The sequence below is a fragment of the Symsagittifera roscoffensis genome, chromosome 10, assembly GCF_963678635.1.
Source record: "Symsagittifera roscoffensis chromosome 10, txSymRosc1.1, whole genome shotgun sequence".
Classification (NCBI taxonomy): Eukaryota; Metazoa; Xenacoelomorpha; order Acoela; family Convolutidae; genus Symsagittifera; species Symsagittifera roscoffensis.
Window position 1 is genome coordinate 9,447,455 of NC_087071.1, and position 11,333 is coordinate 9,458,787.

At 33.1% G+C, this 11,333-nt stretch overlaps 1 protein-coding gene across 1 annotated transcript in view; it reads right to left on the minus strand.

Annotated features, from left to right (window-relative positions):
* The window catches only part of LOC134855330 (carbonic anhydrase 2-like), a 9,790-nt gene extending 2,074 nt beyond the window's left edge, over positions 1 to 7,716 (minus strand). The window contains exons 1-6 of the mRNA XM_063871828.1: positions 7,370 to 7,716; positions 4,603 to 4,700; positions 3,798 to 3,891; positions 3,215 to 3,375; positions 1,153 to 1,230; positions 86 to 164 (exon numbers count right to left, since the gene is read on the minus strand). Of these exons, the coding sequence (XP_063727898.1) occupies positions 86 to 164; positions 1,153 to 1,230; positions 3,215 to 3,375; positions 3,798 to 3,891; positions 4,603 to 4,700; positions 7,370 to 7,445 (586 nt within the window). The 5' untranslated portion in view covers positions 7,446 to 7,716. The remainder of the gene's footprint in view (positions 1 to 85; positions 165 to 1,152; positions 1,231 to 3,214; positions 3,376 to 3,797; positions 3,892 to 4,602; positions 4,701 to 7,369) is intronic.
* Between the last annotated feature and the right edge of the window lie 3,617 nt (positions 7,717 to 11,333).

Below are 11,333 nucleotides of genomic sequence, written 5' to 3' on the forward strand. Positions count from 1 at the left end.
TTTTGTAAATTTAACTTGCGGTTATTTCCGAATGATTTTTTTTGAGTTTTTATTTTCTTCCTATATGAGAACTTATGTAAACTCACGGTGCTTGCAGCAGCTGTAATAGCGTCGATTACATTTTTCCATTGACCTCCATGCTCGAAACTGTTGTCGTCATACTTCTGCAAAATAAAACTGATGTTTGCTAAACGAATGAAAACTTGACTGATTTTCATCAAGCTTTAGTAATTTGTGTTTGTCATTTTGAAACTTAGTTTATGGATTTGATTTTTTCCATATCTCTCAAAATTTATTAATCCTGCTGTGAAAAAAATCAGAAAACCCAACAACTGAACAGATTAGTAAAGGTAACTACTCAAAATGAATGATTTAATATGCTTTTTTTATGTGTTTCTATTTGATCTTGTAACCTCGAGAAAACCAAACTAATCTGAGACATTTAAAATAATTTCAAAAAACAAATGTTAATGTAGCCCGATACAAAATCATCTTTTTCTTCGAAATCTCCGAAATTATAAACAAACACTCGTCCAGAACTTTTTTGAAAATATTCGCAGGTTCTTTTGGGCTAGGGAATTTTCTTTTAAAAAAAATAAACTTCTGATTTACCATCTGAATAGCAAAAACTTATCAATTGGTGCTTTCATCAGCTTCCCAGTTTTTGCATTTTATACCAAGACTTTAGAGATTGGATGGGTGTTTTTTTTTAAATGCACCCATTTTAGTTCTGTAATTTTCTTTTGTTTTCTTAAATAGTTTTTAGGATAAATTCCAAACGCAACTTACGCATCCTAAGCGTCTATCCATAGAAACTGATTATTTTTAGCAGGGTTTTTGTGTTTTGCAGAAGATATAAAACCAGGAGTGCAAAAATTTGTACTTGAAAGTATTGTCACTGATTATACTTCAATTACTCATTCCTGTCAAAATGATAGCCATTTTTAAAAACTCTTTTGGCTAATTGCTTGTCAGCTATTTTGGGCAGCAACTTTTTTCGCATGTAAAAAACTACAATTCCCGGCTGCAAGCAATTTTTTAAAACTTTTGGCCAATCTTCTGAGCTATTTTAGCCAGCTACAATTCCCAGATGTAAAAACTGGGAAAAACAAATAGACTTCGTTTAAACTAAAAATAAACTGTTTTGCTAACGTCGATGAAGAATCCCAGAACAGCCAAGGAGTTTGGATCGGTAAGACCCGTAGATTTACTTTTGAATACGAAGTGAACCTAAAACACACGCGAAACTTTGTATTCAATGGTTAGAAGCAACAAAACTAAAGAAATGCAACAATGCACGTCTCATTAGGGCAAAGACATTATTGTTCGGTGAATGCGTTTTGAGGTCTACAGAACACTTTTTATTTAACAAAAGTAGAAAATTATCAAGGTGAATGTAAAGAATTATGGATTTGTTGTCAGAGTTTTTCATTGAAAGTCTTTCACCCCAATATGAAGTTCAATGAAAACTTTTTTGCACTCTTTTAACATATCAACAAAATATGCCTGAAATCAAATTGGAAAACTACCTTTTAAGCTTTAATAGAACTAAACATATTGCGCGTTAATTATCCAAGAGCGGTCGTTTTCAATATTTGTAATTGATGTACACAAAAACTCCGGACAAAAAGATAGTTTAAAATTTCAAGTTGTCTGAAGGAAAAACCTCATAAAACTTTCGTCACAAAGTTTGAAATAAAAATATTCATTGAAAAAAAAGTATTGAGATGCTTAACAAGAAACATAATGTCTGGTAATAAAAAGATTTACTAAGAGATGACAAAACGAGGAACAATTATTAAGCTGGCATCCTATAATATGAGTATACCTACGCGGGTTGCTCACCATAGAAGATAATGCCCAACCAAACACATCCGTGCAAGATTTGTATGGCAAATGGCTAATCATCAGTTGCACAAATAATTTTTTCACACTTGTCATCAGATAATTTTTTTTCGAACAAACAACTCATTTGTACGTGTTTTCTTTTGTTCCAATTTTCAACATATTATTATATGTGCTTGGGATGTTGTTTTCTAATTCAGACTAACTTAGATTTTTTCATTCTCCGACCCTTTTTTGAAACGTAAGTTTTCATTGAAAAAGGTCTATACTCCAATAAAGGTTTCTATTCGAGGATTTCAAATTTGAGGAGGTATCGCAGCTGCAATCGTTTTTGTTCAAGTTCTGGTGGTTTAAAATTGGAAACTTGCAACAAATTTGATGGAGCTTACTACCAATTTGAAGTTTTTATTATGAAGGAGAAAATTTAAGGCGAACTATGTATTCGTGTCAAAGTATCGCGCACTCAACGATTGTTTAAATGGAAATTGAGGAAAGCAGCAAATTTAGATGGGGGGCACCCTCCCCCCCCCCCCTCAGGGATTCAACCCCCTGCCGAACCAAAGTTCTCCCTCCCCTTTGTACTGTTTTGAGGTATGAGGTACCCATTTTTTCATTTTTGACTGACTGACCCTAAAATTTTTCGAAAGGCGACTTTGGCGCCAAATCAAACTAATTTTGAGGGTGAAGCGCGCGCCGAAAAAATGCGAATTTCTGGTCAACATTTTTCAAAAAAATCCTAAAAATGCCCCTTTTTTGCCTGTTTTTTATAAACTTGCCTGTGGCGCAGAAAATGTGATCAAAATGGGGTCTTTATATTGATTTAGAAAAGCTCAGAAAAAAAATCATTTTGGTCGACATAAAAAAAAGGTCGACAAAAAATTTGAAAACTTTTTGAAAATCCGCACCATCCCCCCTCGAGAAAATTCTAGATCCACCCATGGTGAAATACCCAATTTTTTGTCAAAATAACGGTCAGATTAAACGAATATCATATCAACCACTGCGACCCGAATGTGGCAGTTTTCAATTTTATAGATTCATTACTACGTAATACGTTTATTATATCCATTTAATATCACAATTATTTACATATTTGTATACCAAGTATATAGCTTTTTGCTAACAGTCTTGCTTTTGCCTCAATTTTTCATAACAGTTCAAGTCATAGATAATTACTTCAGACAAATCAGCAAATTTTCTTGGACTGGCTGATCACATTTGATACATTCCTTTTCGAAACCTGGGAGAAGGGTCGTATAATTCGAGTTATTTAGACAAATAATAAAACCACTCGATCGTGTTAATTGGTCGTTTAATTTTTATACCACCGGCCCAAAAAACGGTGATTTAAATTTTTTCTCTTTCTTACCTCGGCGGGGTACCTCTTTCCATTGACGGTGTGTTCCGACCCGGGGTCGTCAGTTGTGCCCCAGTGGAAGTGGAATTGCCAGAAGGCATAGTCACTCATAGGAAGATCTGCCCCGGATATGGTCATGGAAGAGGTCGTGTAGGCTGCATCCGTCATTTGCACTGAGAATCAAAGTATGAACATTATTAAAAGGAGCCTTTATACTCATTTAGAGTTAAGAGGGGAGGGAAATAGAGTTTTTTTAAAACCCAAAATTTCAAGATTTCAGACCTTTGATTTAGGTCAGCTTTTAAAGCTTAAAAAAGTTTAAACTTTAAACACTTAAAAATTTAACAATTAGAATTTTAGAAATTCCCTCTACAGAATTTCTGTATGTGCTGACATCGTGACAATTGATTTCATGATTATTGAGTCAAATCATGTTGAAGATACGCGCATATAAGGTAGGTTAAAGTTTTTCCAGATGCGAGAAATTTATAAGGGCATAATACTCAGTTTTTAACATCCAGTTGAACGTCATCCTCGCTAAAACGTCTTTGGGGGTAAGTGTTAAATTGGTTACTTTTTTTTGATTGTGACTAACTTGTGTATCCTTTGTTCTCGAGCTCTGCAGATGCGATGTTGGCCCCCAGGTCACTAGCAAACACGAATCCTCCATTTAGATTAGTGTCATGCACCTGAAGTAAGTTTTATTTTTAAAAAGTAAACTTAAATAAATAATAAGTTGTTTCTACAGGTGTGTTGAGAGATGTTGCTAATACTTGTTTTTGCAAAGAGCTCTGTGAAAAATTTATTATAGGTTCAGATTCCGAGAACGTTCCCTATGCCAAAACCCGGTAAATTTTGATCTGGCCCTACTCCGTTTTGTAGCATTAACATTTGAACGTCTAGACAAAAAATCAAAACAAGTTATTGCACTTTTCCACATAAACACACATCAAGTTTTCTGTTTCCACAGTTGTTTAACGAGTTATGATGGCTAAATACGTGATGCTAAACTGTAACGTATGAAAAATAAATTTGGTTAGAAATAGTTAATTTGTTCAATCACGCAATATTCCTAAGCAGTTTGACAATTTCGAAACCGTTTTTTAAACTTTAATTTCAAAGATAGGGAGAAGAGATCAAAACGAGCTGAATATATTGCATCCGAAACATAAGTACAACAATTATCAAAATCGCGCGCGTCGAACACCCAGCCACAATAATTTTCACAACAGTTAATACTGAAAAATTTTTATTGAAAATCAATTTAAGTCACTTTAGGAGGTTCGTAATGAAGAAATAGGGATTGCCCATTTTTTTGTTAAAACCACTACGCCAGAGCTTGATAGGATTTTATCTGGAACGGCAGATGAAAATTTAAACGAAGAAACGAGAAAAGGTACGGCATTTGAAGTGACGATGTCAATAGGTGATTGACGCATCCCATCACACACCCAGCCGCCCGTAGTGGCCGCTGGAGTACCCACCCAGGCTGCTTGGTCTGAAACATAACGTCTATATTAGATCAGAATAATCTAGACTAAAATTTGGATCAAAATGTTCTGCTTCTGAATATTCTACTTCATGATGTTCTAGATCAGAATTTCTTATCTGTTTTTTCGAGATCAGATTGGTCTAGATTGGAATTTTACATCAGAATAGTATAGACCAGAATGTTTTTCATTAGAATATCTTAGATAAAAATGTTCTAGATCAAAATATTCCAGATCAGATTTTTTTGATCAGAACAAAAGAGATCAAATGTTTTAAATAATGATTTTCTAGATCGGAATAACTTTCATTAGAAGATTCTAGGTAAGAGTGTTCTAGATCCGAATAATTTATATACGCTAGATAATCTTTATACGCTAGATAAGAAAAGGCTAGACCAGAAAAACGTAGATCAGAATATTAGAAATCAGAAAAATTCTAGATCAGTGTTCTAGATCAGAACATTCTAGATCAAAGTAATCTAGAGCCAAAAATTCTGCATTAGAATATTAGAATATTCTAGATAAAAGTGTTCTTTCAGAATATTCTAGAATATTCAAGATAAAAGCAGAATTTTTTCAATCAGAATATTCTAGATCAGAATTTTCTACATCAGAACTTTTTTTGTTCAGAATGTTCTAACACAGAAATTGTCAGATCAGAATATTCTAGATCCGATTATTCTAGAATAGAACATTCTAAACCAGAATATTCTTTTGCACTATATTTTAAATCAGAGTTTTCTAGATCAGAAAACTCTAGATCAAAATAGTCTTCACAAGAATATTCTAAATTAAATTAACCTAGATTAGTAACAGTTTTAGCCCTAGTCAGGGACTCTCAGGGTTGTTAGTGATAATTCCTTGCTTGAATTACAGTTTTTAAAAGTTATTTTGTTTTTGTTGTTCGATTTTTACAGGCATGTGACAATCATGTTTGTTCTTCCTACTCAGCGTTGAAAATAGCCTCTTCAAACACCATACTTGACGCTTATGTCAAATGAGGGAAAAGGAAAAGAAGAACCAAAAATTCTTGCACCTTTTGCCGGTTCAACCCCTAGACGATACACACAGAGTATTGGAAAGTTAAAAAAACCTTTTCCAGATTTTAAATTTATTTGAAAAATGATTCGCAAATTAAACATAATTGTCATACAGGCCTGACTTTTTTTGGCACAGAAAATTTTGTCAAAACATAGGGTCTTTAAGGTGTTTCGGGAGACATCGGTAAATTACTTTTGTCGGCCTGGTAAAGAGGCCAACAAATATTTTGAAACGCCCCCCCTCCCCCCTCCCCCACACTCGAGAACACCTTAGATCTGACCCAGATACAACAGCTGAAGAGATTTCAACCTAGTAATTTCCCCTGAAATGAAGAAAGGAAGAAATAGGACATTTTCATCTTCCAGTGAAATTACAAAAAATTACAGCAAAATTGTTCATTCATCTACAAACACAGTTAGTCCTTTTCTGTTAGTTCATTGATTGTTTTCATGCGCGTCAAAAACTTTTTTGGAGATTTAGAGATAACTTCTGGGACACCCACGATGTGATAACGAAGCGTGATATCATAACTTGCTGCACAACGTTTGGAGGGGGTGATTTTATTGACAAACAATTTTTAAGGGATTGATCAGAGTTTCGGAAATCGGAATTTAACACAGGAGAACAGTGTTATGCATTTAGGTCATGAAACCCTTAATTGGGGTCAATTTAGGTTTTAAAAAGGGTTCCCTTGCAATATGTCCCTTCCATGGGGTGGATCCAGGATTTTCTCGAGGGGGGAGGTTTTTCAAAAAAGAAATTGGAAATTTGTCAAACTCTTTTTCTAAGACGACAAAATTGATTTCCATAGCACTCCAAAAACAACATAACGAACGACCTTTTTTAAAAGACTTCCGCGGAGCAAGCAAATTTTTGGAAAAAAGGTTAAAATGCCAATTTTGGAATATTTTGGAAAATTTGTCCAAAAATTGTAATTTCTTATTGTTGAAGAGGCGCCTCTAGAAAATTTTTACGGCTCAGTCGACCAAAAGTTGATCAAATGGTTGTCAAAAGTTAGTACCACACAAAAAAAACCCTCGACTTATAGCTTTAGCTTTTGTTTTTATAACTGCATCAAGTTAACGTCCTCCCACCTCCTCTCGGTCTCCCTTTGGTATAAATTTATGACATCCATTTTTCGCTGAACAATCTCAAAATTTTTCTAAAGGGGCTTGGGCAAAAAAGCGCAATTTTTAGCTCAAAATTTTCGAAAAAGTGCCTGAAAACGCCTTCTTTGGCCTGTTTTTTGACAAATTTGCCTGCGGCGCAGAAGGTTTTTCACAAAATAGGGTCCTTATACTAGTTTGGGAAAGCTCGGTAAATCAAATTGGTCAACCTAAAAAAAAGGTCGGAAAAATTTTCAAACATTTTGGAAACCCGCCCCACCCAAAGAAAAATTTTTGCGCACGTCACTGCTCCCCCAAATGGTTTTTTGTTCAACTGATGTTTTCCTTCAAATCTTTATAAAATAATAAGTGTTGTAATGTGCTCCTTTCATTTACGAAAAACTCTTTGCCTAAACTTTTTGGTTAATTGAACGTATTTGATATCTGGTTAATGAATAAACCAGATTATGAGATCTTCGAAATGTCCGAAATTATACTGACGAAAGAAGGCGAAAGTTTTGATGGCTTACCTGCATAAGTCCAATCGGCTGAGAAACCTCCTCTGACGAAAGACAAAACAGCAAAAATTACCTCAAGGGATCTCATGTTTACGACTTTGTGAATTTTTTATCAATTGAAAATTATATTTGCTTATAATCAAAATGAATCTAGATTGATATATTCAGCACAGTTACCAAAACAGATCATTCATACATTAAGGCCCAAAAAAAGAGCAGCTGATTTTAGTGGCGTGTTTGTTTTCTATATCACTCAAGTTCATCAGCTTTGTTTATTTTCTGGACCTTTTTGATAGAACATTCTACAAAAAAATATAAACTGAAAGTTTGGTCTTATAGATTATTGCGTTTAAGCTTTTGGTACTCATTGATTTTGAACATGTATAAAAAGTTTTATACCTCTAGAAAATAGTTTGAAGTTGAGATGAGTTTGATGTTAAGAGATCAAACTTTTATTACAATTGGTTTGTTTTTGCAAAAATAAAAAAAAGCTCTAAATTAAAAACAGCTTTGTTTATTTTACAGCTGTGTTTATAATACTGTTGATTTTCTCGAGTGGTCTTTTTATGATAAAATTATTTAATGATGAGCATAATAAATTGAAACCAACGAAAACGAAAAGACTAATTAACAGAGAGTTTTCGTCGCTTTCAAAGCAATTCCTGAATATGACGATAAGCATAAAAAACAACGCCGAAGCGGGTTTTGTGCATCACCGATCAGCAAACGTGGATCTAAAACTTTTGACATTGAGCAGGTTTTTGAAAAGTTCGCGACGTTTTGGGGCTTTTATATTTTGCTGCTCAAATTGACCAAAGCGTTACAGATGCCAATAAAATGTTAAACAAGCTATTTAGTTAAAATTAAGCTTCAATTTTTTTCTATTTTGTAAAATCTAATTTTGAAAAATCTCACAGATCAATGTTGGGCTTTATAACAAAAAAAAGCCCGATGAATTTGTCAATCTTCTTTAGGCCGGCAGAGTTGTTTTATAACCTCCCCCACAATACTATAAAAACCATACTTCTCTAACTTTTCTGCGCAACAGATTTTTTTTAAAAAACTGCGTTAAATGACATCCTAAGGCCGTTTTTTGGAAATTTTTTCAAGCATTTTTTTGCGCTCGCTCCTTCCTCTCAGTTTGAAAACAACATGAAGAAAATTTCAAATAGATTCGGTCAGCATGATGGCCACAAAACTGAATCAAATGGAAATTTTGGATTGCAAGGTTTCGAGTTTCAAGGAATTGTCCAAATCAAAGAGACTTTTTCTATTTGTTTTCAGATTTTTTGAATAAAAACGTTGCCTGTTCAAAACCCGTTTTCAAAGATTACAGGTAACATCAAATTGCTACCTGCTGATTGAATGCTGATTGAAACTATTTTGATAAGAACTTGCAAAAAAGTACCAAGATATCAAGAACTAAACAGAAAATAGCAATCATAGGGGATAACTGCATCACTTCAAAGTTGATGCATCAAATGATCAGATTATTAGAAGATTTTGTGAATTTGAGACTCTCGCTTAAAAAGTTTTAGCATTTTTTTGATCTGATGTTTTTCACTTCCCAGTTAAATTATTTTTTCTTTAACTAAAAAATTATCAAATAATTCATTCTCAATTTAACAAAATTTATTTTGTTTCCGCTCCATTGAAAATATCTGTTTTGCTTACATTCAATTGGCAATTTATATTAAATGCATATTATTTGACAAAGTATTTTGAAATCATTTTCTTAATATACTGTTTTCAGGCTAATATGAATTTCTTGATTGTTGTAAGACTTCTTTTAAGCAATTTATCATGATCCTGAGAAATCGTCATAAGACCTTCTGGTCCGTTTTTAGATGTGTATGATAGCAAAAAATTGAACTTTTAATCAACAGGATAACGGATAGTTTGAGGACCACCCAACAAGTTTTGTTCTAACGAAAGTTCTTACTCATTAATGAATCAATTGAGCCATCGCTCAACCCCACAGTAAAGACTCATTGAGCGAATTCGCCCCGAAATCTTAAAACGCTGCGAAAGACTTCCGCTAACGCAAACGGAAAACTTTTGTGTTCAGAGCCCGCAATTTCTTGACTTGAAGTTTGTTTTCCATGATTGTTGGGAAAATTTAAAAAAAAAATAGTTTAACGGGTTGTAAATTTTCGAGGAATTCAAATTAACGAGTTGTCTCTAAATTTCTGCCTAAAATCCAAAAAAAAATTTTTAGTTCCCAATATCGTACTCAGGAGCATTTTTTGAGACAGACAAAAATCGAATTTCAAATCCAACAGTTTATTAATATTTGTTCACTCTTAAATGACATTTCGTATGATACTGTCAATTGCAGAATCTGGCTAATGATTCATAACATTTAAATTATTTTCAAGTGGTTATAAACATGCCTCAAATAGCAATAAAGCTATCTCCCCCAAGCAATAATTGGTGGGGAGATTGCTCAATTGATCTATTAACGTTTTTTTTGGCCGGAAAGCGTAAAATGTACGTGTAAGAACATTCGATATCATTGATCCGTTTCCAAATATGCAGTTAATTGACTTTTGATTTAAATGTTTTCTCTAATATTAAAAATATAAGAGCTGTATTTAACACAATTAAAACGTTTCAGAGCTATTTGAGTATCATGTGAGATTTTTTAATTGCGGGGAAAATGTATCAAAATTTCTGTAAAAAATTACCTGATGAAATTTTTTTGACATTTTTAAAATAAAAATATCCAAAGTTGAGTTAGTAAAGTTTCCTACTATGAGAGATATTTTTAGTTCGAACCTAAGTAACATTCATAACATCCATAGACACAAAAAAAAACAGTTTTGTAGGGTTCAGTTGGTTTCCCTTATATCAGAGCTTTTCATGGAGCGTTTAAACAATTTAAAAAAACGAATGACCTGTCGAAGAATTAATGACTATATTTTGAACAAATAAAAATTTGGTTTTTTATTACAACAAAGCTTTTTCAATGATCATTTTTATACACTCAGATAAGACGAATGCCACATTACAAAATAATGAAAACTTTTGAGTATTTACTAACAAAAAAGTTAAAAGGAAAACCTCTGAGGTTCAGATTTTTTTCCAAGAACTATAAGAAATATACAAACATACAGAAAAAACAATATTGAAGAATTCGAAAAACTCAATGACTTTTTGAAACAAACACAATGATTATAAAATAAGACTTGCAGTGACTTCTAATTTTTTGGTTATAAAAAGATTCTAGAAACAGTCAGGATCAGCTAAAAGATGAAAACAATTCCTTGCAAAAAGAAAAGAAAATTTCAAAATACTATTTATAAAAAAAATGCGTTTAAGAAAAGTGTGAAAACTGGCAAAAGGAAGCAACAATTGTTAAGAGCAGTAGTAATGAAATTTATTAGTATACATAAAATGCCTCAAGTGAAAACGAAAATCAGATTGTTAATGGAGTGGAATTCAATTTTGACATATTTATTGAGAACTCCTTTCAAATGATTTCGAAAATTTCATAGAGCTATTTCAATGTCCTTTGATCTCTTTTTTTTCGAGGAGTTCCATGCACGGTTCTCCTTTTTCCCGCAGTCAGTTGTTTTCTCATGTGCTGAAGTTTTTTTTTTTCATGAGTTTTTAAATAATCAACAAGGCTGCTTGTATCGGGGCGAAGCCCTGAATGTTTCGACTGCCTTTTAAGTTCTAGGGAGCAGTAATGACATGAAAAAATTAAATAAAAAAATAAAAATAAATTTTTTCATTTTTAGAGTTTTTTGTGAGAAATTTTATCCCACACGCCATATAAAGTACGAAGTGATAGATTTAGCTCCTAGAAACAAATCAATTATGGCAAATAAGCATCCTTTAACTAATTTAGAACAGTTTCTAAGACTGATTATCTTTCGTAAAATCAGGCGGGTTTACAGATTGCTATATTGGTAATTTGGGTTTATCAACGCGTGATACGTTTCGCCTTATTAACGCGTGAGCGGAGATGTAA